Below are 27,001 nucleotides of genomic sequence, written 5' to 3'. Positions count from 1 at the left end.
TCCTCCTGCTTCAGCCTCCTGAGTAGTTGGGACTACAGGCATGGGCCACTGTATTAGTCCGTTTTCACGCTGCTGATAAAGACATACCTGAGACTGGGCAATTCACAAAAGAAAGAGGTTTATTGGACTTACAATTCCAAATGGCTGGGGAGGCCTCATAATCATGGCAGAAGGCAAGGAGGAGCAAGTAACATCTTATGTGGATGGCAGCAGGCAAAAAGAGAGAGTTTGTGCAAGGGAACTCCTCTTTTTAAAACCACCAGATCTCATGAGACTTATTCACTACTCATGAAAGACCTGCCCCCATGATTCAATTACCTCCCACTGGGTTCCTCCCGCAACACATGGAAATTGTGGGAGTTACACTTCAATTTGAGATTTGGGTGGGGACACAGCCAAACCATATCAGCCACCATACCTGGCTAATTTTTTTAATTTTTGTAGAGACAGGATCTCGCCACATTGCCCAGGCTGGTCTCAAACTCCTGCAATAAAGGGATCCTCCTGCCTCAGTCGCTCAAAGTCCTGGGATTAGCCAGCATGCCTGGCCCTTTATATTTACCTAATCATGGACATCATTAAACTTTCACCTCATGTTTACTAAGTGAATTCCCTACTTTTACTATTTCTTAGATTTGAACTAGGTTGTTGGACAAATTAATAGAGAAATGGCCACTGCATTATCTAAAGTAGTGGTTCTAAAATTTAAATGGGCATCATGATCACTAATTAGAATTTTTAAAGAATTGACTCACAGGCTCCATCCCAGACCAATTAATTCAGAATATCTAGGAGATTAGCACCAGGACTATAACTCTACAACACCCTCTCACGGATGCAGCCAAAAGATAACTGGGAAACACTGGCCATGGCAGCCGAGGAGGTAGTCACAAAAATCTTACTGACTAGTACCATTGTTAGGCTGCCGATTCCAGGATTTGGCTCTCTGCTAAACCATCATTAGAGGTCACTTTATTATCACCATTAAGAAACCACTATGACAGGACAAAAAATAATTAAAGAATTTGTGATCGATGTATTCTCTCCCTATAATGCAGATATACATGAAAAACCAAGGTAGTATAGCATAGTTGTTCCAGATAATCTTGAGGCAGACTGCCTAGGTCTGAATCCCAGTTCTGCCATTAGGCAAACTACTTTGTGTTTCTGTGAACAAAGGAGATAACAAAGTTACCTATCTCACCGGGTTCTTGTGAGGCTTAAAGGAGATAATAGATATAAAGTTTACTGGTTTACAGTGTCTGGTAACTTCTAAGTATTCAATAAATGTGAGCTCTACCATAAATTAGATCACTGGATGAGCATAAAATGATAAGGAGAATCAGCATCAGAATACTGAATAATACCAGACTGTGATTAGTTTGATGCACTAATCATAAATAACGGATATCGTGCTGATGGAACTTGAAATGCCTATCATTCACTGGTATTAATTCCCTGCCTCCATTTCTACCCTAGTGATAGTCTTGCAACTCAAGTTTGAAGTTTAAGACACATTGCTTCACCTGAATAGGAAGAGCCTATCTTTTGTATGTAGGACACTTCTTTTACTGGCGTAGGGTGAGGTGTGTGTCCAAGATTGACCAATGCTTTTCTATTATGCATTCTTTCCTTCGCTTTATGTTTATGTTAAAAGTAAATATATGTTTAAATTCAAGTACAGTCCCACTGCTCTAGAAGCTATCTTGCTTTGTCTTTTCCCAATTACTTTGCATATAGCTGTTCTGATGCACTATTACATGTTGATTTCATAGTTGAACTATTATAGAATTATCCTATTTCCTATTTTCAAGTTCTTGAGGGTGTCTACACAAAAGGTACAAGGTCATTTGTTGTTGCTATCTTAGACGTATGTGTGGTACCCCCAGGTCTCTTATGTATCACAGAGAGTGAGCCTCCCAGCTTTGATGTCAAAATATACAAATTTCTGCTCTTGAGTGCTAATTCTGCTATCACTGGCGATAAAACAATAATAATATTTTCTCTCATGTATTTAAGTGTCTTCATTCATTAGTAATGCTCTGTTTATTAAAACTGACCAAAGGCTGACTTCCTTTGCTAAAATCTTTTGGATGTGTCATTATCTGTCAAGTTAGAATATTTTTTCTTCCTTCCTTAAGCAATTCACAATCTTCATACACATTTCTTGATAATGCTCATTTTATATACATTTTTGTCTTGAAAACTCTTATCTGTTAATAGTTTATAAGTAAACTGTGGTCATGTTCAAAGAGAAGAGGCATCAGTTTCCTGCTTTTGATACCTATTCTTACACGTGAAACTAACACTAATTTTAAAAATCCAGAATAGCTGTAATTTGCTTCCATGCATCTTCTTGTTTTATTTATATAATGAACTAATTTTTCTCTTGTTATGTATGTGTATGTATGTATATATATTTTTTCTCTTATGTATGTGTGTGTATGTATTATATGTATTATATAATGTGCCATATATTGGCACATTTCTTTCAAAGGCCTACATGAGTTGCAATTTCACAGAGAACCCTAAGGACAGCATTATCTTCTACTGAGTAGAACACTTTATTCTTTTTTTTGCTAAGACAAAGCAACAGGCAGTAAAGCACACCTTGCCTGAACAGGGTTAGGAAACAGCCTGGAGGGTTAAGCATGGTCTGGGGATCTTAGACTGAGGAAGCCAGGAGACCCTGAAAGGTCTACGAAGGTAGAAGAGGTTACCCTACTTCTGTAGGTTGACTTGTAGAGTCGAGTGGGACCCCCAAGGTCATAGAGGCTGGTAGTTCAGTGAGTGCTGCGATGGCCTCATTCCCCTTCTTACCAATATAAATTTCATGATCAATCAAAATAATCAATTCCTCACACACACCCTTGATAGTATCACTCTTTTGTACTTCGACTCCCCTTCCCCTCTCTTCTTTGGTCATACTTGCTTAAAACTCTAATCCTGGCTAACTCTATCTCTCTATGTACTCTGCCTCTACAAGACTACAGTGGAACTTTGTGAAAGAAAAGCACGCAACCATGCTGACTGGTCTCTCACCTTACATTCACGACCATGAACCTCAAGTGAATCCTTCATCTGCCAGGCTGTCATACTCAATGCCCCAAGTCCATTACGCTTCTTGCCAGTATTTCATACCTTCTCCTCTCTCTTCAAACCCCTCAATATATCCTCCTCCATCCTCACTCTCCACTGAGGACCTCACTTTCTACTTTACTGAAAACAAGAGGAAATAAAATAACTGAAACAAACATAACTTTTACCACCACACCTATTCACCTACTAGCATCTATACTTTGTGTTCTTGCCTGTTTCCAGAACTTCATGTACTTATCTAAAGCCATCCTCCACCCTATATGCCAGATCCTGTCACCATGACCTAAGAACATTGATCCAGTAATTGTCCCCTTTCACTCACATCTTTTGCCATCTACTGAAGATTCTTAATGACATTTAAACATATTTCCCCAGCTCAAAAAGAACCCATAAAACCACTTCTGTTGACCCTACTTCCCTTATTAGCTATTTATTTGCTTTCTTTTGCAGTAAAACTCCTTGAGATACTGGCACTTATTCTCTTTAATTCATCTCTTCCCATTCTTTTTTCACTTTTTCTTTACTTTATTAAGATTAAATACTTATGTATTCATAGTATAATATTCAAAACCAGAAAACAAAAAATTTTCCATCTGCTGACATTATCCAGACTTTTGCTCCTACCACTCCATCGAAACTGCACTTGAAAAGACCACCATGACCTATGCATTACTAAATCTAGAGGTCTATTCTCAACCCCATCTTACTCAACCCACTTAACACAGTTGATCCCACCTCCTCAACACTATGTGTTTACTTTGCCTTCTAGGACCCACTCTTCCCATTGTCCTCCTATCTCACTCATTTCTCCTTTTCTTCCTGATAAGTAGTTGACACACTGGTACTCCAGGGCTCAGCCCTTGGTCCTCCCTTCAAACTTTCATTGTTTAAATAATGATCCATATGCTGCTCATTCCAGGAGTCATAAGTCCAACTCTCAAATGGACATGTCCATTTTAATATGTTATAGCTTACATTCCTTTTTCTTTTCATGACCCACATATAATTCATTAGCAAATATGAATTTACCTTCAAAACCTATTAAGATTCTGATCACTTTTTACCACCACCTTGATGCAAGCCATTACCATCTCCTGCCTGGATTACTGCAGTGGCCTCCTAACAGATCTGCTTTCAACATAGTAGTCTGAGTGATTCTTTTAAACATAAATCAGATCATATAATTCTTGTTATATGATCCTGCCTGAAACGGATCTTCATTTCTCTCAGAGTAAAAGCAAAATCCTTAAGATGGCTCTACAAGAACTGTGTCATGTGCCTGTGGCCATGCCCATCCCCATCACCTCTAACACTCCTTCACTCACTGCTGTCCAGCCATATGGGACTCAGGTCATTTCTCAACAAGTCAGTCACACTCCTGCTTTAGAGTCTTTAATCTTGCTATTCCCTCTACCAGAAACACCTCTCCCCTCACATATCTGGCTAACTCCTTTACCTGGTCTTTGTTCAAAAGTCACTCTCTTAATGAGGTCTACCCTGAACACAAGTTTACTTGAAATTGTAACACCTCACTGGCCAATTTCCTTTACTCAGCTTGACTTTCCCCTTTTCTACAGTATTTATCACCTAATATAATACACACTATGATTTGTTTATTGCCTACAAGGTTGCTTGATGAGTCTCAAGTGCCTAGAATTGTATCTGGAAGACAAAATGCTTTGTAATGATTTATAATATAAATGAGAACACAATGGTTAGGAATACTAAAGGGAACCAAAATTGTAGACCCTACACGTGTTACTATTGCAGTCAAGTCAGAAAGCAGCTTACATTTTCAACTAAAGCAAGGGAGGAGACTGAGTTTACTAGTAATTTTTTTGACAATTAAAGTAAGTTAGGCCAGGCACTGGTGGCTCGTGCCTGTAATTACAACACCATGGGAGGCTGAGGTGGGAGGATTGCTTGAGTCCAGGAGTTCGAGACCAGCCTGGGCAACATGGTGAGATCCCGTCTCTAAAATAAAAAAGGCTGGGCACGGTGGCTGACACCTATAATCCTAGCACTTTGGGAGGTTGAGGCAAATTGATTACTTGAGCCCAGGAGTTCAAGACCAGCCTGGGCAACATGTCCAAACCCTGTCTCTACAAAAAAAATACAAAAAAACTAGCTGGGCATGGTGGTGCACACCTGTAACACAGCTACTCAGAAAGCTGAAGTAGGAAGATCACTTGAGCCTGTTGGGGATGGAAGCGGGGTAGAGAGGTTACAGTGAGCCGAGATTTTGCCACTGCACTCCAGCCTGGGCAACAGAGTGAGACCTTGTCTCTAAATAAATAAGTTAGTTCAATATAAACTAAAATATAACATTGATCATTTTCTATTAATTGAATGTCAGTGGTTCTGATATTATATATTCATATATGTATATATGAATACATATATATTCTGAGAAAATATAGCTTTGCTCACTGGTTTTAACATTTTTGATATAATACTGGTAAAAACCAGTACATATAAAATATCAGTAGTTGTGAAGTCTTCAGAATATCTAAATCAAAATTATCTTTTGTCTTTTTTATGAAGTTAGACTAATTGTCTATAATGCTTATATTGAACACTTGTGCTAGACTCTTAAACATACCTGTATACTGATGATTTCTAACCATGAATATTTTTGTATTTTAGGTTACATACTTTTTCTCAACCCGACACTGATATCAGTCCCAACTCATTCTGACCAAGATATATTCTCATAAGTCAATATAGAAGATTTTACTTTTTTACTTCTGTTATCCTTTGGTTTTGTGCTTTAGCGTCCACTATTGACGCTTTGCTCGACTATTTAAACATTCCCTGCTATCTAATTCATAGTTTCAAAAGCTAAAAGAACTATACACATAATTCTTCTTTAACATTACTACTACTAATAGATGACACCGAGATTAAGACCTATAATTATTCTTATTTTTAAAAAGTCATCAAAATGAACACTATAATCACTTTCATGAATGAATGACTAGTTTCTGCCAAAATACTGTTTGAAATATGTAACATCAGTATACCAACGACATCGTTTCTAGTACATCTTAAAACATTATATTTGCACCTACTGAGAGTATAAATATAATTTCTATTTTGGCCTTTTTTATTCCAAAATATGTTTTTTATTCTTATTAAGAATACATTATTGGAAATTCAATTTATATCTTTTTTCATTAAAATGGCTATTCATTCAGAATAATAAATGCGGATCAGTATTGGGTACATAACAGTTACACAGGAAAACACAGAAGAGGTTTATTTTATAAATATTAACTAGAATTTTAAATTAACATGTTGCTTTAAAAAAATTTTAGAAAATAAAGCTAAGCAGAAAGAAGAAAAATAAAATTAGGAAAATGTCATAACATATATGATGTAGATGTACCTGAGTCACATATCCAGGATTCAGAACTCAGCTTTAGCACTTACTGGCTGTTACTTAACCTTTCTCAGACTTACCTCCAGAATAAGAATCTGAAATACTCTTCCCTTAAACCTTTTCATAGATTGATCCTATTATTTTAGTTCCTGCTCAGATGGCCACTCCCAAGAAAGACATTTTTGTTTTTAACTCATAGCATTTTTCATGCATAGCACCTGAAATTCCACTTTACTTGCTTATTGTCTGTCTGTCCTATTAGAACATTAAGTTCTAGGAGGGCACAGACTATGCCTGTTCTATTTATTGCTGTGTTGCAGTGGCTAGAATAATGACTGGCACATGTAAAAGTTAATGAACATTTGTTGATGCTTAAATAATACCACCTAACTAGAAGGGTTCTTGGTTGGGTAAAATAAAACAATGAATGTAAAGCTCATGATGCTCCATATAACAAACATTCAATAAAACAATAGCTAATATTTCATTCCTTTATTAGCATTTATGTTAACAACTGTATGATTAAAAGTACAAACTGCCTACTTTAAAGGATGCTGGTATTATAAATGTCTGGTCCAGAGCAGTGCTTCTTAAACTTTAGTGTACCAGAGAATCACCTGCAGGGCTCGTTACTAAAGATTTCTGGCCTTCTCTCCAGAGATTCTGATTCAGTAAGTCTACAGTGAAGCCCAAAAATTTGTGCTTCTATCTAATAAGTTCCCAGGTGATGTCGCTGATGGTGGATGCAGCTAATTCAGAGATTTCACTTTGAGTAGCATGTGTATGTAGTGCAAGATTTTAAAATACTGAATATCAGAGCATCATGAGTTCTCTGTACCTTAAGTACTTGTATATTTGTATTTGTTCAAAAGCAATAAATGGTTGGTAGTACTTAAATTCTGTCATCTTATGGTTAAGTTATTCCTTCTTACATATTACCACATAAAATTGCTGAGTCTCTTATCACATCAACTATATTATCAATTAATCCTTCTTTGTAGAAGTTAAAAAATAAGTATAACAATGTGTTTTTGCAAAGAATTTATTCTTAGGTTAGCGATTACTGCCATAATCTCTGAAAAGCAGAAAGAGGAAAGAAAGCTTTCCTTTTCTGTACCACAGAATTCTGTCTATAAACATACTTTTTTTTTTTTTCCTGAGGAAAGAATCACTAGATTCTTAGAGGGGCCTCTGACCACAAAAGGGTTAAGAACCAATACACTGTACTGGTCACATTTGAGCTGCTGGAACAAAGCTTCTTTGTCCTTAAAGTAAAAAGTCTTTCATTTTAAATCAACAACCTATACCACACCCAGCAGATACACTCTAAGCAGCTTTAAAGTTTCTCTTTTCACCAGGGTCACCTGGTGAAAGAGACAGAACATCCCTTAATCTAGGGCCATCAATTTCTAGTCCCCAGTCCAGAGTCTCTCCCTCTCCCTAAGACCCCAAAGATTCCTACGCAGATCCTAGGAGACAGTTTTTCTAAATTTGTAATTCCTAACCAACATTGCCTATATGCGTTTCAAGTTACCTATCACTGCATTTGAATCTTTGAAAGGAAAAATACACAATAAAATAACTTACTAGCCATGCATTTATTCATTTAAGATTTTATTGAGACACTTAACCCAAATCTACACGTGGTAGGGCACGTCTTAAAGGGGATGAGTTTTAAAGGATGGGTAACTGCTAGCTGGGCACAGAGGAGGCATTCATTTCAAGGAGAGCAAACAGTTGAACCAAGTATTTGTATGTGTGAGTGTTAGGTGGTAGGGGAGGAAGTGGTAGGCAGAAACCAGTCACCACTAAGTAGCTTTAATGTATCCTGAGGTCAACAGGATACCTTTAGGAAATTTTAGGGTGGGTTAAGAGTGATAATGATAAAGACAGTAAGCTGTTTTTAATTATTACCACTTGGACACAGTTAAGAATGTGCTGCAGTGGCTTTGGTGAGATGTAATAAGAACCTGAATGAGAACAGTAACAGAGGGATGAAACTAAAGGGACAGATTTGAGAACTATTAAGGAGAGAGACCAGCAGGACTTTGCCCAGTTTTGTGAGGGTAGAGTCAAGCACGTAGCATATTTCTTGCTTGGATAACTGAGTGCTGGCATCCCATTTGATCATTCGTAGATATGCTGAGTTTCAGGTGGCTTCAGGACATCCAAGTGGACATCCAGTAGGATTCTGCAGCTGAGAAGAAAAGTGTAAGCCAAAAATAAAGATTTGAGAGGCCTCAGCATAGGTAGCTGAAGTCTCAGGATACATGAGTTCACACAGGAAAAAAAAAAATACATCTAAATACATGTGTTAGAAATTTCTTCTTGGCATATAAGTTTGCTCAATAGTGTACATATTTCACATTTATCTTATTTACCACTGTACCCCCAGTGGCTAGCAAAGTGCTGATATGTAATTACTTAGTTTAAATAACGAAATAATTATTTGTGCAAAAATTATGTGTTTATTTCTTTTGGTTTGTTAGGCTATTAAAATTATCTCACAGCCATGTAAACCATGGTTAATGTGGATTTAGTTCATCTAGTATTAAGTGATCATTTAAAGCTAAAACTCATTTGCGTTTGAATATTTTAACTCATTTAAAAATTTTATCTATTTATCAAATGTCCCTGGCCTACTGAAGGGAAGAAGTATTAGTAGGTGAAAAGAGTCTAAAGATGTGGTTTTTATGATGCTGATTTGATCATGTGATCAAATGTGATCAAGTGATATGATGACATGATTTTTTGCATCTCCTGGCAGGACCCTGGGCTGCCCCACCATCTCTACCTCCTATTTCCTTTTGACGAGCTCACTTTTCGGGCCCTTCTTTCTACATCTACCTACATCTACAGGGCAGCCCAGCAGTGCTGGCTCCAGAATTTCTCTCTGAGAGAATGGGGAAGCACCAACCTATCTGGTTTGAGATGGAGAAAAGGGCTGAAATGCACTTGCATAGTCGTCTGAAAGAAGATTGAAGTAACTTCATTTACCCCTATCAAAGCAGAGGGAGCTACTAATAATCCCTGCCTCCGGCCCATATGTAGTCCTCTGCACCACTACTTAAGGGTTACTATCTGTCTGAGATGGTATATGATCTGTAGCTTTAGGAATTTCACAAAACACGAGTTTCTTCTGCATATCATTCTGCTCCAGTATCCTGATACACATCTGCTATTATATCACCCCCTGTCATTCCTCATTGCACTTAACAGCATCTTTTTGTTTGTTTTCTTTGTTTGTTTGTTTTTTACATTTCTTAACTTGATTACTCTTTCTTCACTTGACCAGAGAGTCCAGAAGGGCAGGTTCTATGTCTGGTTTTGCACACCAATAATAAAGCTTTATTTATGTATTTCACACTTGAATAGTAAGAACACCTTATATTTTCTTATGAGTCTCCATAAAAACTAGCATTTACTCATTCTTAACTCATTCTTTATAGCATCATAATATCATAGACTTTGTATAAGATAAGTAAGTTACTCTTTGTATTTGCCTAAGTCAAGATGTAAAATATTATATGGTACGACAACGTCAGTTAACATTTCTCACTTTCTGCCTTTCCCATTTGGTTATTTAATTTTATACCCATCCCAAATCACAGAACAACTGTATCTATCCTACATTATATATGAGAAAACCTTGTAGAAAAGTTGAAACCCAGGATATCACCACATATCAAAGACCCAACCAAAGGCTGAGGAATACTGCTTTGCAGTACAATTTATGTTATCAATATTTGTTTGTATTTATATTGAGGCTTATAGGCAAAAACTATCCCATTTGCAAGTGGGATATATTTGTATAAATATAGATTTGTATTTGTTTGTATATAAATATTTCTAAGAAGGGATACCTTGCAAGTGGGATAGTTTTCACCTATAAGCTTCAATATAAATACAAACAACATAGAAATCAAAGGACCTGACAGTATATAAAGATTAGGGCTACCGGAATCCTCAGAGACGCAATGGAGTACCTGACTCCATCATTTACTCTACTTTTTGTGTTCTCTGTTGATGATAAAGGCCACATTTGGGACTTACCATTGTATTTAAATCACATTTCTACAATGTTCATTCTCTCTTACTAAAGGGGCTTGATGGCCACCAAGGGATCTTTCAGGCCAGGACGACATGTGCAGTTAAACTGTCATTTAATTTACCCCTTTAGGCTTTAAATTGCTGTTGAGAATATATATATATATATGTGTGTGTGTATATATATATGTGTGTGTGTATATATATATATACACCCTTTGCTTATAAGCTAATTGTTTATACTTCTATAATCTTTTGTTTTCCTTTTTTTAAAAAAGTTATAGTTAAATTGGGATTTCACTATGACCCAAAGAAAATTTTCTTCCAAAGGACATATATAAAATTTGCAGCATATAGATAGAAATGGGAGAGTTTGTGCTTTCTTCTCATCATCCAGAGTTGGCAGTTTTTGCTGGATGAATCCAAAAATTAAAAACAATGAACAAATGTTCAAAGAAGCAAAACAAAACACACTGTGGACTGGCTCCAGGTTCCACGCTTGGTGCAATGGGAAACAGGGAAGTAGAAGATAAAGTCCCCACTCTAGGGTAGCCAATTGTTTCTTCCTTCAAAGTATGTCCACAATACAACCACCATTCTCCACCTCCATTTCATATCTTATAGCCTTGGTTGAAGGCCCCATAATCTTTTAGCTTTCCTACAGTAATAGGCGTCTAACTGATTTGCTGTTCCTTGACCTGGCCAAGTGTATTTCCATCTCAAGGCCTCTGTACTTGATTTTCCCTTTACACAGACTGCTCTTCCCATATATCCACAGAGTCCTTCATTCCCTTCAGGTTTCTGTTCAAATGTCATATCAAAGAGACTGACCCACTATAAAATAACTCCATGTCTCCTATCTACAATCGGGCTTTGTTCCTTTTCATACTACTTATCACTAACATGGCATTTTTTAAAATTAGTTTTCCTATTAGAATTATACTTCTTGAGCAGAGACTTTTTTACTATCTTGTGCCCTTCTGTATCCTCTGTGCCCCAGCACAGTGCCTGACACATAGAAAGTACTCAATAAATGTCTGTTCAATGGTAGTTAATTATTAACTGTTCAAGTTAAATAATACAGGGCAACAGCAAATTAGTAATACAAGATAGTACATAGTTAACTGCTAATTGAATAAGATGTGCCAGTAATACCCCAAAGGAGTATACATCAGCATCACTTGGGGAGCTTTTCCAAAATATACATGCCCAGACCTTACCACAAGACCCACTTTATCTCCCCAGGCAGGGTCCTGAGCATGTGTATGCTTAAATAGCTTCCCAGATGATTCTATTTTTTATTGTGGTAAAATAAATATAACATAAAATTTGCCATTTCAACCATTTCCAGATTATTCCATCTAGCGTCCATTTAAAACTACTGGTATAACATTATGTCAGTTCAGCAGAGCAAGAATAGCTGAAAAAAAAAGGCTTACCAAAAAAAAAAAAAAAAAAAAAGGTACTATGGTATATTAAAGAACATGGGTTCTGGAGTTGACTATAAGTCCACCACTCATTAGCTATGAGACTAGACAAGTTACTTAACTGTTAGTTTCCACATCCATAAAATGAAGATAATCTCTATACCTTCTCTCTCCCCCTACATCTACTCCAAACTGCTCCCAGGTCATTGTAAAGCTAAGATGAAATAAAGTATATCTCTATTTTGGTGCACATACTAGGCATTAAACTAAAACTTACTGGAATTACTTTCACTGAAATAAAAAATGAAATCATGCTGGCAGAAACACAAAGAGTATGTGTAATCTTGGCATAAGTGGCAGTAAAAAATGTCTCTTCCTCTTCCAATGGGACAATTGAGAATGAAATCTGCTAGGAGCTCCACAGGTAAGACACTACTAGAACAGTGATTCTCAAACTTAAGCATGCTTCAGAATCACCTGGAGGGCTTGTTAAAACAGATTACTGGGCCCACTCTCAGAGTCTCTGGTTCATTAAGTCTAAGGTAGGGCCTGATAATCTGCATTTCTAACAAGTTCCTAGAACTTGTGATGACACTGGTGCTGCTAGTCTAGGAATCACACTTTGAGAACCAGCGAATTAGAGTCTGCATATCCTAAAGGAATCTTTGAGATTAATTCCTTGAGTATAATTTTTTTAAAATAAAAAACCTGAAATAGTTCACCTAAAAAAACCATAACTGATAATATGCTTATGATTTTTAGAATATTTTACAATGTGATAAAAGTCAACTACTGAGATTCAAATAACAAAAGCAAAACTTCATGCCACTGGCATCCCAATGACAACTATTCTGAAAATTAATTCAAAGTTAAAATAATTCTTAGAATACTCATTTCTTAAAAGTTACAACATAGATAAAAACAAAACATGGCAATTTTAAAGGAATAAATGTACATATAAACTTTGACGCGTATAATAACCTAAACGAACACTTACATGTATGGAGGCATTCCGTCACTGTTGTTGGCTTGATCAGATACCCTTTACAGATATAGCAGGTAATGTAAGGATTAAAATCTTTCACCAAGTGTTTCCTTTGGGTAGCCATTCGTGGCTAGTGAAGTCTGGCTTTATGAGTTCGGGCAAAGAGGGGTCCTAAGTAGATGAAAGTCTGATCCCAGGAGCTAGTACGTCGTTCCCAGTAGGATGTCCTGAGGCATGAGAATTAGCATCCAGATTTATCAGGAGATCGTTGATCATCACTCCTTTTGGTGGTTCTGCTTTCCCATGTCTGTTTCCAAAATCATTTCAAAAAGATGAGAGAAAAAGGCGTCAAACTCCTCATAATGTATTAATGTCATTCTATTAACAGCAAGTGTTACATGTTCCCAATTGGGTGAATAGGTGAATAGAACATAACCTTCATTGTATCATTAACTTGCAAATTTGCTATAATTTAATTCAGAACAATGACAAATTCATCCAGTTCTGGAACCTCAACTATCACCTCTATACTAATGACACCCCAAGCTATTAACTACAGTTTGGTATCTTTACCTCTTCGCTAATGCATTTTAACTATCTGCTTGACTGCTCTATTAGGAGTCCCTGCCAATACAAGTTAGAAGATTAAAAAGTGAAGTCATTATCCTCCCTTTCAAAATAGTCCCCACTTCCATTTTGAATCCTACATCCAGTTACGAGTCAAATCAAGTTGATACAAGTTGCTCCACTTGTATATCACCTCTCCACCTGCAGTCCATCTTATATTCTGTTACCAGACACATTTTATTCTGTGACACTTGGTCTTCTTATCAACGAATGTCAGCGTCTTCTCTTTACAAACAGAAAAACGTTTCTCATTCTGTCACATAAGACCTTCTACAGGTTAACCTTAATATACCCTTCAACAACTTTCTTCAACCTGAAGGGATCACTCCTCTCCCACCGTCTCCTCTGCAGGTTCTACGCACTCTATCCAACATGCCCTTTCTCTCCTCTGTCTCCATGCTTCCTACCCTTCAAGCCCTTCTCCAATGCTATCCTCAGAGCAATCTTTCCCTAGTTTTTAATGCTTCTTTCCCGTTACATTTGCCTTTTATTTTGATTTATAGTTACATTCATTCTTTACAGTCTTTATTAGACCAAAAACTCTTCAACAGAAACTGGTCACATTTAGTAGATACATAACCTGGGTAATGTTCCTTTCCTGTCTCAGTTTTTTAAACTGTAAAATATGTATCCTCTCAGAAAACACAACATGAAAGGTGTTGATTTTCCTAAGTGCATTCTATAAACAGGAACTTTCCCCCATCTTACCTGTTAACTCATTGGTAAGTATAAAGCAACCGGAAAGGTAAAAGGCATTCCATCAACACATAGCCACTACGAATGTGCAGGGAATGCGTGTAATCATCCTATTCTCTTGGGAAATCATATTCGTGGGTGTAACAGAAAGCAAGCATAATTAAAAGACAGGGAATCAGGGTTCTGGCCCTTAGCTCTGTATGACCTTCAGCAAAGCGTTTCATATCTGTGCCTGGGTCTCAGCTTCCTCCTCTGTAAGTTGGGATTAACTGCCTTGCCTTTTCCACAGGTTTGCCATGAAGCTCCAAAGTAAGAGAGAGTCCTTTGGAAGAGGAAATGCACGGTCCCGACCTGGGGTGGTGCTAAGATCCTAAAGCACAGAGCCCTGTGACCAAGACAGTTAAGGGAAGCAAGAACTTGCAATGACGGGGCGGGGGTGAGGGGGAACTTTTCCGCGTTCTCCGGCAGGACCCAGCGGCATAGTCCAGTGCGGTCCCAGAACCGCCGCGCCCGCCCGGCAGGTGCGCGGGCCCAGGCCCCAGAGGCGCGCTGCTCAGGCCGGGGAGAACGAGCAGCCTTTCCCGGGGCCGGCGTCCGCAGCTGGCCGCTCTCTCCGCCAAGCGAGGCACGGTTCCGAAGCCCCCGCCCCGGCCGGTCGCCCCCTGCACCCGAAGGGCCCTCCCGGCTCCAGACGGCGCCGGCCAGGGCAGGTGTCTGGAGGTGTCGCTCCCGCCTGAGGCGCAAACTTGGGCGAGGAGTCTGGCGTCCCTGCCGCTCCTCAGCCCGCCCGGTACCTACCCAGCGGCCACCACCGCCGCCGCTCCTCGCCCGCCAGCGCGCCGGCCTCAGAGTGAAGGAAAGTGAAACAGAAACAGCAGCCGCCGCGGCCTGGCCGGTCCCCGCGCCCCGTCCGCTCTCCCCCTGCAGGCGGGACCGCGCCGGCTCTGTGGGGCCACTCGGCTCAGGCCCGATAGGGCGCGGCGGGCCTCGGGGCCCAGGTCCGGTGCCGCCTCCAAGGGCAACTCCACCCACTTCCAACCGGCAGCACCGCCCGCCCCGCCGCCCGGCCACGCCCCCACCGCCCGGCCACGCCCACCACCACGCCCGGAGGCCGCGCCTGCTGCCTGCGCTCCTCGCAGGTGCAGCTGCCGCCCTGGCTCCTGCGCTACACGTAGCTCTGGCCAAATATTATCTCGGTTCTTCTTATCCTCACCATCCACCCCTTCGGTTGTTTTCATCATAACAATGACTGGCATATTTTTCCTGGAGGGTTTAAAAGCAACGGTCAGTGATGAGACTGACTCACCCTGAGAATTTGTCTCCTGAGCTGCGTCTTCCCCAAGTCTGTACCACCCGCGCTGAAGTAGGGACAAAGCCATCCCTTGATTTGCACCTTATTTGAAAATCACTAACAAACTTGTTACTGTAGCGTGCGTCCAGAGATCATGGTCGTTGACAACTATAAGCAAACGGGAATGTTGTGGAGGGTAAGGGTGGGGGGAGGGTGAGTGGTAAAGAAGCATTACTGTTTGCAAGGTTCAAAACAAACAAAAGCCCAGTACTCTTTCTAGTGGACTTTGAGACCTACAAGAGACCATTCACTGCAAAAACCTTCATTCAAAAACGTGTATTTTAGAAGCCAGAGCAGTGATGGCTTAAGAAAATGACAATAATAGAGCGTAGGGGAGATTGTCAATGCAAAGTATTTGCTTTTTCTCCAACTGATAGGCGTTAGCTTCTTACTATATATAGTGATAGAAGACTCTAAGTGGCAAACCAACAAACAACCGCTAGTCCAGCAGTCATACAGGTGTTCAAAGATCCATTTCAAGTTTAAAATGCATCAAGCAGTAGACCAAGGCAGGTTTTGAAATTATCCATTTTATAATCAAACTTTGACATAAGTTTAAAAATTGCCATTTCTAATATCACAGTAGGAGCAATACATTTTCTGAAACAGCTTTAAATGACCACATTCTTATAGTCCTTTAAAGAATCATTTTGCAAAATCGTATATGCCAATGTCCAAGCTGGGATCAACTTCATAAGTCACAGCAATCACAATGAGTAAGAGAAAACAAGCGAGGTCAAATAACTTCATGGCAGTAGGATTACTCTTTACCCTTCATATCTTTCATTTCAGAGACTAAATAGAACAATATGTGAAAAATCGCCCCATTTCTAGTGTGTTTAAAATATGTATTGGAGGATATTACTGTATATATACGACAATATATAAAAATGACTTATTTTCCTATTTTGTGTCTGAAACTATTTTAAATATATTTTAAAAGAATAACAATGAAGTCCAGGGGGCTTAAATGTGATTGATGACCAATCACAAGTGCAGTTAATCAGTATTCCTGAAGGAAACAAGCTTGAAGGCTGGTTTTAGGATGACATATGTTAGCAATGAAGGAAGGGGTCACAAACATGTGATAGAGCAGTACCTGAGGATGAATGTGGAGGTGGGGTTGCCAGAATGGACTTGGGATGAGTGAGAACTACCACCTTTGTAAGGCAATCTGTGCTTTGTATCTGGAGAGGCAGCAATAGTTTGTAGTACAGTGTTATGTGGCTTTGCCTCTGCCCTCTTCAGCAACCATTCCATCTCTTCCACCCCAATTTTAAAAAATGCACACATACACAAAATAAAAACAAGTTTAAAAACTCAAACATTTGTCTGGTTAAAAAAAATAATAATAATAGGCCTGGCACGGTGGCTCATGCCTGTAATCCCAGCACTTTGAGAGGCCGAGGTGGGCGGATCATGAGGTCAGAAGTTTGAGACCAGACTGGCCAATATGGTGAAACCCCATCTCTACTAAAAATACAAAAATTAGGTGGGCATGGTGGCAGGTGCCTGTAGTCCCAGCTACTCGGGAGGCAGAGGCAGGAGAATCGCTTGAACCTAGGAGGTGGAGTTTGCAGTGAGCCGAGATAGCACCACTGCACTCTAGCCTGGGCAACAGACAAGGGTCCACCTCAAAATAATAATAATAATAACAAAGTATTATTATTGTAATGGTAAGAGGGAATGTTGTGAAATGGCAACTTTCCTGTGTGATGTGTATGCAGATTTTAAGTATTAAAACATGGGACTTTCAGCTGCTGTGCTGCCTCTCCTTTTCCCCTGGGGCTCCTTACCAGTTACTTATCCTAGTATAGTCCCTTGGTACTGCCAGTGGGGGCAGAGGACAAACGATGGAAGCTATAACATGAGGGGGTAGCTCTGATAACAAATCTCAAGTACCAGGAGGACCCTCAAGTAAACAAAGGCCTGGAAGCAACTGGATATATAGGGCCGGGGTGAAAAAAAAAAGGCAGGATAAAGGAATCATAGCTGGGAGTCCCCTTATCAATAATGTACTCCAGCTTTCTCATTTTACAGATGTAGAAACTAACATCCTGAGACGTGGCAAATTCATAATTACAGAGCTGATCCTGGTAGAGCCAAGACCAAAACAAAGGTGCCAGGTTCAGTTTTCTTTAACATCTCTTGAGAGTACTTCTCAAGTCCAAGAACTTAAGGGAGGTCTGGAAAGAAACAGATTAGGGCCAGGCGCGGTCGCTCATGCCTGTAATACCAGCACTTTGGGAGGCCAAGGCGGGCAGATCAACTGAGGTCAGGAGTTCAAGACCAGCCTGGCCAACATGGTGAAACCTTGTCTCTACTAAAAATATCAAAATTAGCCGGGCTTAGTGGCAGGTGGCTGTAATCCCAGCTACTAGGGAGGCTGAGGCAGGAGAATCGCTAGAACCTGGGATGTGGAGGTTGCAGTGAGCTGAGATGGTGCCATTGCACTCCAGTCTGGGGGACAAGAGAGAGAATACATTTAAAAACAAAACAAAAAAACCACAGATTAAATTTTTTTTTGTTGTTAAAAAAGGAAGAAAGAAAGAGAAGAATGGATGAGGAAAGGGAGGGAAATAACTGTCTAGATGGCACTTAGGAGTGAAGTGGCCACTGGTGATTCCCTATCAAAGAAGCATAATCCCAAAGTGGTAACTGTTGCATTTGAGTATTGGCCCAGACTCTTCCAGAGAACCACAAATGGCTCTTAACAACTCCTAGAACTACTTGGAGCTATCTGTATATCTAACAAATGTTTTCATTACTTTATATTTTATGTCTAGATTTTTATTTCATTTATGGCTGGGCAATGGATGGGTAGGCAGTTCTATACTAAAAGTTCACATTCCTTTCCTGCCTAATAAATACATCATTAATTAACTGAATTTTAGTGACATAATGTGGTTGAAAAATGTGGTTATATATTTACATTTCCCTGAAATATTAAATAAGGTAAATTTTTCAGTCAGGCGCGGTGGCTCATGCCTGTAATCCCAGCACTTTGGGAGGCCGAGGAGGGTGGATCACGAGGTCAGGAGATCAAGACCATCCTGGCTAACATGGTGAAACCCTGTCTCTACAAAAACTACAAAAAATTAGCCGGGCGTGGTGGTGGGTGCCTGTAGTCCCAGCTACTCAGGAGGCTGAGGCAGGAGAATGGCGTGAATCCAGGAGGTGGAACTTGCAGTGAGCCAAGATCACGCCACTGCACTCTAGCCTGGGCGACAGAGCGAGAGACTCTGTCTCAAAAAAAAAAAAAAAAAAAAAAAAAAAAAAAAAAGTGAAGTGAAATTTTCATTATTACAAATTATATATCTAAGAATGCTATTTAATATTTTAACACAGAGAGCCTTTAACATGTAAACTACTCTCCATAATATAAAGGTCTTCCTATAGAGATTAGAGAAAATATTATAATTGAACATAAATGTCCTATAAGGCCCACATATATTTATTTTATGACCATGAATATTATAACTGTAAATCTATGGTTGCCTAAAATCAATGATGGAGGAATGGTAGGGGGAACAGAGAATTGAAGAGAACTTCCAATCACCCTTGACCATGTCTTTCTCTTACTGCACCCCTCTCCCACAATCCAGTAATTTTCAAGGACATCCCGTGCTAAATGTCTCTTAAATCCCTCCATTTAGCCACCCTGTTCAGATCACTATCATCTCTACTCTCTATCACTCAATGAACTCTTAAGTAGTCTTCCTATAGCTCTTTTCTGCCAAAGCATCTTCCACAGAAGAGCCAGAAGACTCTTTCTAACTATATAAATTTGATCATGCTGTTCTCTGGCTTTAAAAAACCTCATTTCTAGAATAATGCCCAAACACTTAATAAGGCCATTTCAGATCCCTTTCACTTCTACAGCGTCCCCACCCCTACTTGAACTCTGTGCTCCAGCCATAATGTACCCCTTTACTCTCTAGTTAGCTAGACAGGTCTTCTTCCAAATGAACACCCTGTCTTTATCCCCTCACCCTTCCCCACCTCTGCTAAGTCTGACCAACCCTTATATATCCTTTCAGGTATCAGCTGATTTCAAAGGTCACCTTCCCAGGTACCTCAAAGCTGCCAAAGAGCCTCCTCTATACACACAGACCATATTCATACAAAACAACTCACATTTATCCTCTCAAATCAAATATCACACTCTTAGATTATCTGATTTACTCATCTGTATCTCCCACTACAGTGTAAGCCCAGTGGATCCACTGCTTGGCTATGCATATCCCTAGCAGAGTGGATGGCAGAAAGCAAGTGTTCAAATAAATGTTTATTGAAAAACTGAATAATTGCACACATTCTAAGAACTGATCCTATGTATTCTTTCTTGGGTTTCTTCTTGAAGGGATCTTTACAAAGGATGTGTTAAGACATAATCCCTGCCTTCTTGGGTTATTAATTAAAATCACACCAGGGAGTAGAGACTTATCCACAAGAAACAATTATGGCGCAATATATCAAAATTTATTAATAAAGTGTTAAATGGAACATGATCAAGTGACAAAAACTCCAGTTGAAAGCAGCAGCACTATGGGTGGACAAGAAATTAGTCCTACATGCCTTCTCTGCCAGTTACAAATGAATGGTAATGGCATATGGATGGTAAATAAGGCCAGGAAAAAAAGTGTGTTAGCTGTCAACTCCAGCCTCACCATGGCCAGCATCAGCAGCTTGGATTGTGGTCTGAGAACAGGCCCTGAAGGGCTGGGTGGTTAGACTTCCCCATCCCATCTCTTTTCAAAGACAGCAAACTCAGCAAAAGAGGGCACATTTGAAAATACGAATAGTGCAGCTATGGGAACTAGATCAGACCTGACAACCTCCTAAGGAGAAGGAGGTATATCTTTATTTCCATGATGTTAAACAAGGGAATTTAAGCTACTGACAGGTATTCTCCCTTTCTAGCTTTTTGGATGAGTATTATATGCATATTAAGAAGAATCTGTGAACAGGGAGTTCCAAAGTGCTTTTCACACAAGTCATCAAGGCCGAGGTCTGTTCACTAACTATATTACTGACTTATAAAAGAGGAGGCTTTGATACCAGATCATTTCAATATCATCATTTTAATTTATTAAATTAAGAAAATTGCAGAAAAATCCAAGGAAGAGAAGTAATTACATGTATTCATTTATGCTTTTAAAAAGCAAGTTCTGTCAAGAACTGTTGTTCCTGATTTGAACAACTTACAATGATATTTCACTTCCCAAAAATGTTAGGAGGGTGATGCTTATTACAAGTACTGATGAGGAAGTTAATTAGAACTTCATGATTATAAATTCATAGATCATCATTTCCTTTACAATATTTCCGTAACTATTGATTATTTAATCCTTTTTACAAGTGAAGTCTGAAATTTTAAGTAGAACACTCATTTCTACTAGAAAAGGAAAGACTTTCTGTAATTAGAGCCTGAACTTATAAGCATAAATTGATTTTAAAATAACTATATTCTGGCTTATATCCCCATTTAGGGATTCTCTGCTCCTTTCTTTCAATTTAGTTTAATCAACCTTTCTCTGGATCCATTTCCTTCCTTGTCTTCCTCAGACCCAGTGCAATCATCATCAACTTTCTCCCTGTTTTGGTTATATTTTATCTGCAGTTCTTTAGCCTTTTGGCCGTTCATCTGTTTGTCCTGCTCCTCTATCAGTGTGCTTGTCTGCAAATCAGTACTACTAAAAATATGCTATCCCAGTCAACTGGGTTATTAATGCTGCATTTTGTTTTGCTTTGTTCTTATAATTACTCCTGTATATGCCTGGACAAATTCTCTCCTATTTCTCATAGCTATGATTTTGAATTTGATCAGTTCCCTTAAATTCCCTAACCCAGAGGTAGCTAAGTATAGTCCCTTCTTCTGGTAGCAACCTCCCTGGAGGAAATTTCCCCTCCCCTACAACATGCAATTGTGCTGTTACTCCAGTAGTCCCATGGCCGTCTTCTCTCTGTGCATCTATCTTTACATGATGTTCTCCTTGTCTGTCTCTCTCTCCTCTTTATTTTTTTTTAACATATATTTTTTAAGACAAAGTCTCTGTCTCCCAGGCCAGAATGCAGTGGTACAATCACGCCTCATTGCAGCCTCGACCTCTCAGGCTCAAGTGATCCTTCCACCTCAACCTCCAGAGTAGCTGGGACCAAAGGTACATACCACCACGCTCAGATAATTTTTGTATTTTTTGTAGTGACAGGATTTCACCATGTTTCCCAGACTGGTCTCGAACTTCTGGGCTCAAGCAATCCACCCACCTTGGCCTCCCAAAGTGCTGGGATTACAGGTGTGAGCCACCAGGCCTGGCCTTTTCCTCTTCTTATAAGGACACGAGTCTTGTTGAATTAAGAGCCCAAATTGATTATACCTTCCAAGAATATGACTTTACCAAATAAGTTCATATTCACAGGCAGCAGAGGCTAAGACTTCACCAGTTCTTTCTGAGAGACTCAATTCAACCCATAGCAGGCATTTAGAATAAATCTGTTTAATGTTTAACATGTAGTACATAACACTTAATGTGGCACATTAAAATAATGAAGTGGCTGGGCATGGTGGCTCATACCTGTAATCCCAGCACTTTGGGAGGCCAAGGTGGCTGGGTCACCTGAGGTCGGGAGTTCGAGACCAGCCTGACCAACATGGAGAAATCCCATCTCTACTAAAAATACAAAAAAAAAAAAACAGCCAAGTGTGGTGGTGCATGCCTATAATCCCAGCTACTCAGGAGGCTGAGGCAGGAGAATTGCTTGAACCTGGGAGGCGGAGGTTGCAGCAATCTGAGATCGTGCCATTACACTCCAGCCTGGGCAACAAGAGCAAAACTTCATCTCAAAGAATTTTTTAAAATAAAATAAAATAATGAAGTTAATGAACAAAGTACAGAAGTGTACTTATAATATCTGACACAGAACTAATTTGTGCTACATGTAGCCAAACAGAGATTACTTATACATTTATGCATACGTGTATACAAATACATACATATACATCCACACATATGTAGAGTATATTTTAAGGACTGCACAGACTAAGAAATAGACATGTTCCTTCAAATATTAGTCATACTTTTGATTCATCTCTCTTACATTTTCTAAAACACAAATAGCATTAATACTAATTAATAACTATTCATGCCAGTAAATGCATGGCATTATATTTGGAGTGCTACACAAGAAACTATTAGCATTTACAAGCTTTGACCCTTGAAAACACTTAAATTGCACATAAGAACACTCTCTATACCAGATATGGAAGCATCTATAATATTCAGAATTAAGATACAGATGAGCAGCACTTAGGAAGTATAACTTATTGTGATTAAAATACGAGTGTTTATAATATTACCCTTTGAAGATGCTATTTCTTCATATAGTATAACACACATGCCGTACAATTTTTCATAGTTTCTACCATGAAGATGAGTCTGAAGTACAATTTATTCAGATCTTTACAAAGAGAGAAGACATCAAGCTTAATAAAAATCCAAACGCCCCACTAGATGAATTAAACTTACTTCCAGCCAAGAAAAAAATCTTAAGATTAAAGAAAAACTTTAAGGAAGGGTATTAAAACAGAACTCTTGTTTTTATAGAGAGCTGCCTTAAGTTCTACAATTCTTCTAGGGATATTCATAGTTATTTTCCACTTTGATTTATTCAGATTCAATTCTCTATCTCATTCCTGTCAGTACAGTAACCTCTGAGTATACAATATAAAATATTCATCAGGAAAAAAAAGCAAACCAAACTTCCAGCTACTTCCGGTCAAATAATTTGTTTCCTCTAACTGACCAGAATAAGAGTTATCTGTGACTATTAAGGGACAATCCAAATTACTCTGATCTAATTATTTCTCAATGACTTTTACGCATGTTCATCAAATCTGTGAAATGGGGATGTAGTGAAAACAATGGCCTCATGCAATACATCACTTCATGTATCTTCCCACGCCTTCTTGAACAGTCTGGAAATTATGGTAACACCTCTAATATCCCATTTTCAACTGCCTGAAGGCAAAAAGCAACTCTATATAAAGCTTTCTCAAGCTTCAATTAACCTATTCTGAGTATCAGCTTTATTTCTCTCCCTTGCCTAATAACTAACAATGGAAAGAGCTCTTCCAAGTACACAGTACTTTGCTAAGCATTTTATATCATTATTGTTTCATTTATTATTTACGGCAACCCTGTAAGATAAATGAAATCATTGTCCTCATCTTATAAATGAGGAAACCATGGCACAGAGAGTTTGTGCAACAACCAGTATCACACTGCTCCTGACAATGGAGGCAAGAGCAGAACCTTGTGGTGCAGCTCCTGAACCATTCTAGTGCTGCTCAACCACCTTCCAGACCACTTTGCTCTGCAGCACTGCAACACCTCTGGGGCCTGGTACCAGATAAGCTCTATAACCTTGTCTCCACTCTTTCCAAGATAAAACCTCTACTTCAACAACTAGACCAGGCTTCTCACTATCCCTCGAACACAGTGTGAATGCCAACTTCTAGCTTCTGCTTACACTGAGCCCTACTAACTGGAATGCTCTCCCTCCTCCTCCTCTTCCTCTTCTTCACCATTCAGTTGCAATTCTACATCTTCCTAAACTGTTCATTCTTCCAGCCTTTCTACCTCATAGGAATCTCTTCCTATGAAGAGAGAAGAACTGCTAGAGACCCATGAACCTGATACCTAAGTTGGTTTTGTGTCAGTACTGACGTTTCGCATTTATGCAGATCACGTCCGATAGTAAATGACCTGAAGGCAGGGAAAAGTATGGCCCCTGCAAAGGTCTGCGAACCTGGCAGGAGCTCAACAAATGCTGGCTGAATTTACAATAACCTCTATAGCAATACAGTAAGAGTAACACAGCGCACTGTCTTGGAGTAACACTCTAAGAAATCACTTCAAGACTTTCAGACATTAAAGGCACCACCTAACTTTCCAGAATATTCTTTAACTTAACAACTAATTCCCCCAGCTAATCACATCAACTAAGTATGCATTTCTGTGTCTGGATAGAGCCAAGTTAGTATTATACATATGTGCATAAACAGCCAGGGACTGACATTTGAGCAACGTTCAAACACAGCATTGGAAATCTAATGAGGAATTTAAGTTTGCTGTAATCAAAATAATGCTTTCAAAAAGCTGGTAAGGTGGGAAATAAAAATAAAATGCACTCCATTACCATTCTTTTTTGCTTTGGACCACTTATTTAACAAATACCTCCTGGTACCTAATGCATGGTAAACACTGCTTTAGGCACTGTGAAGGATGCTACTACAGTCCTTCTGGGTTTTTGTGTGACGCAGTTCACCTGTCTGAGAATTTTTTTGTGTCAGAAAACATAAGATATTCTTCTACATTTAAATGAGAGAATAGGTGAACCTTGCTCTCCTACTTACTATCTCCACAATACATACACATTTTTGAGACATTACAAACAGAGTTTTGGGTTAAAACTGGAAACATTTCTGATTTTCAGTGATTATTTTTAAATGTGGTTCACAGGAGAGAGAAAGGGAGAGACCAAACAGCAGAAAGCAGGTGTGGTCTAATTGGCACCAGGTGTCTAGCACTAGAGGCACTGAAACAGCCTTTCTGCTTTCCACCAGGTGTTGGCACCCAGCCATGACAAAGCCCCTGAATACTGTACTAGTGGCCTCCACAGACCACAGGTTCTGCTGGCCCTGTGCTTCTATAGCAACCACTGAACCTCTGTGGGCCAATGATCTCTTACCAAGCTAAGCCAATTATCCAGTTTGACATTAGAGATCTTCAGGTGGCATCCTCTAACAAAGATGACTTAAAAGGTACCTACTTGTGTATCTTACTAGATTTGCAGGTTAGCATTTAGAAGTAATGTTTTCACAGTGTGGCTATGTTAAACAATCTTCTGTAACATATACATAATTGAGAGACAGAGAATAAAATTCATACTAACTCCACATCGTTCAATGAACACAAGTGTGTGCTGTGACCAGGAAGCACAAGAGCTGTAGCACTCTCTGGCAGAAAAAGGATCTCAAGCAGCAGGTGGACTGTGTGCAATAAGGGGAAGGGCATCCAAGTCTCCCAGCAGACAGGTGGGGTCCCAGCCCTCTAGGAAGAAGGAAGCGTTAAGGGAGAGCAGTGGGGCATATGAAGTTGCAAATCATTTATATGTCAGAAACTGCCCAAGCTTTACAGATGTCTAATGCTCTGATCTGCTATCCATCTAAATGCCAGAAGTGGCAAAAGACACAAATGGTAGAGATTAAAAGGAAGAAATAAACAACAAACAAAAACACCCATTTGGAAATCTCAATTTCCAACATGTCAATCTCATTGAGTTGACATGTGCATATTGGTTCCACATTCATTCATTCCCCAAGGCCCACTGGTAGCTACTAAACTAGAAGACTCTACTCCTATCAGCAGATATCCTCCAATTCCTTTTTCTCTTTAATCTAATTTTTCATAAAGACAAAGCCTCACTATGCTGTCCAGGCTGGTCTCAAACTCCTGGTCTCAAATGATCCTCCTGTCTTAGCCTCCCAAAAGTTCTGGGATTACAGGTATGTGCCACTGTGCCCAGACCCATCCTCCGACTTCTGACAGATGTCTAAAGAGGAAGTCCCTCACTTGTAAAGTTCTCTTCTTCTACAAGGAAGATCCCATCAATTAACATAATTAACAGACTAAGGGAAAATATTAGTTAGATGACAGATGAGTAAATGAAATTATGTCAGAAAAAACGATTAATGATAAAATGTAAATAGATTAAACGAAGTTACTAAGCAACACAAAATACTATGTATATTGGTAATTCTGAATAAATGAATTGAACATAACAGTAACAAACTACAAATGGCCAGAATGCCAATGACTTCTAAAGGGGAAAAAAGTATTTGACTAAAAGCCACTGAAACCTGCCAATGGCAGAAAGCTCACACTCCTGTAGAGCAAGAAAAATGAGAATTTACTTTTTGATTAGGAGAGCTCAAACTGCCTAACTTCCCTTGGTACCAATAAAGTTTGGTTTAACTAACAGAGAAAATCAGTAGAGACACACCCAACACTGAAGGTGACATTATTTCCCATGGTCCCAGAAACCAGGAACTGAAGCCAGCTCCCTGAAAGGTCAGAATTTCAAGAGAAATGCAAAATAAGCATGAGTGTGAGGCCAGCATTTCTCATTATCATGATTTCTGGGACTCAAGCAGGTGGGGTGCATGTCTTCTCTCCCCTATGCCTACCAGAGTTCATACATTTTCTAAGAGATCATTCTCTTCTATGATAATGAGGTGAATTTTTCATACTAATACAGGGAAAGCAATGTGTTTTGGCTCTTCCCGATGAGCCCATAGATACCTGCAGCTTTGCTACTTCAGC

The 27,001-nt window shown here is 39.3% G+C and overlaps 1 protein-coding gene across 5 annotated transcripts in view; it reads right to left on the bottom strand.

Annotated features, from left to right (window-relative positions):
• Positions 1-27,001, bottom strand: part of PCGF5 (polycomb group ring finger 5) — a 120,039-nt gene that overhangs the window by 47,588 nt on the left and 45,450 nt on the right. For 3 of the 5 annotated variants that reach the window (XM_025396910.1, XM_025396915.1, XM_025396914.1), the window contains exons 1-2: positions 15,062-15,324; positions 12,953-13,247 (exon numbers count right to left, since the gene is read on the bottom strand). In XM_025396910.1, coding sequence (XP_025252695.1) covers positions 12,953-13,064 — 112 coding nt within the window. In that variant the 5' untranslated portion in view covers positions 13,065-13,247; positions 15,062-15,324. Of the gene's footprint in view, positions 1-12,952; positions 13,248-15,061; positions 15,325-15,569; positions 15,747-27,001 lie in introns of those variants that run through there. The other 2 variants (XM_025396912.1, XM_025396911.1) reach the window with 2 other exon arrangements.

The sequence above is a fragment of the Theropithecus gelada genome, chromosome 9, assembly GCF_003255815.1.
Source record: "Theropithecus gelada isolate Dixy chromosome 9, Tgel_1.0, whole genome shotgun sequence".
In the NCBI taxonomy this organism is placed as follows: domain Eukaryota; kingdom Metazoa; phylum Chordata; class Mammalia; order Primates; family Cercopithecidae; genus Theropithecus; species Theropithecus gelada.
Note: the sequence above shows the minus strand (reverse complement) of the source record. Positions and strands in the feature narration are given on the sequence as shown.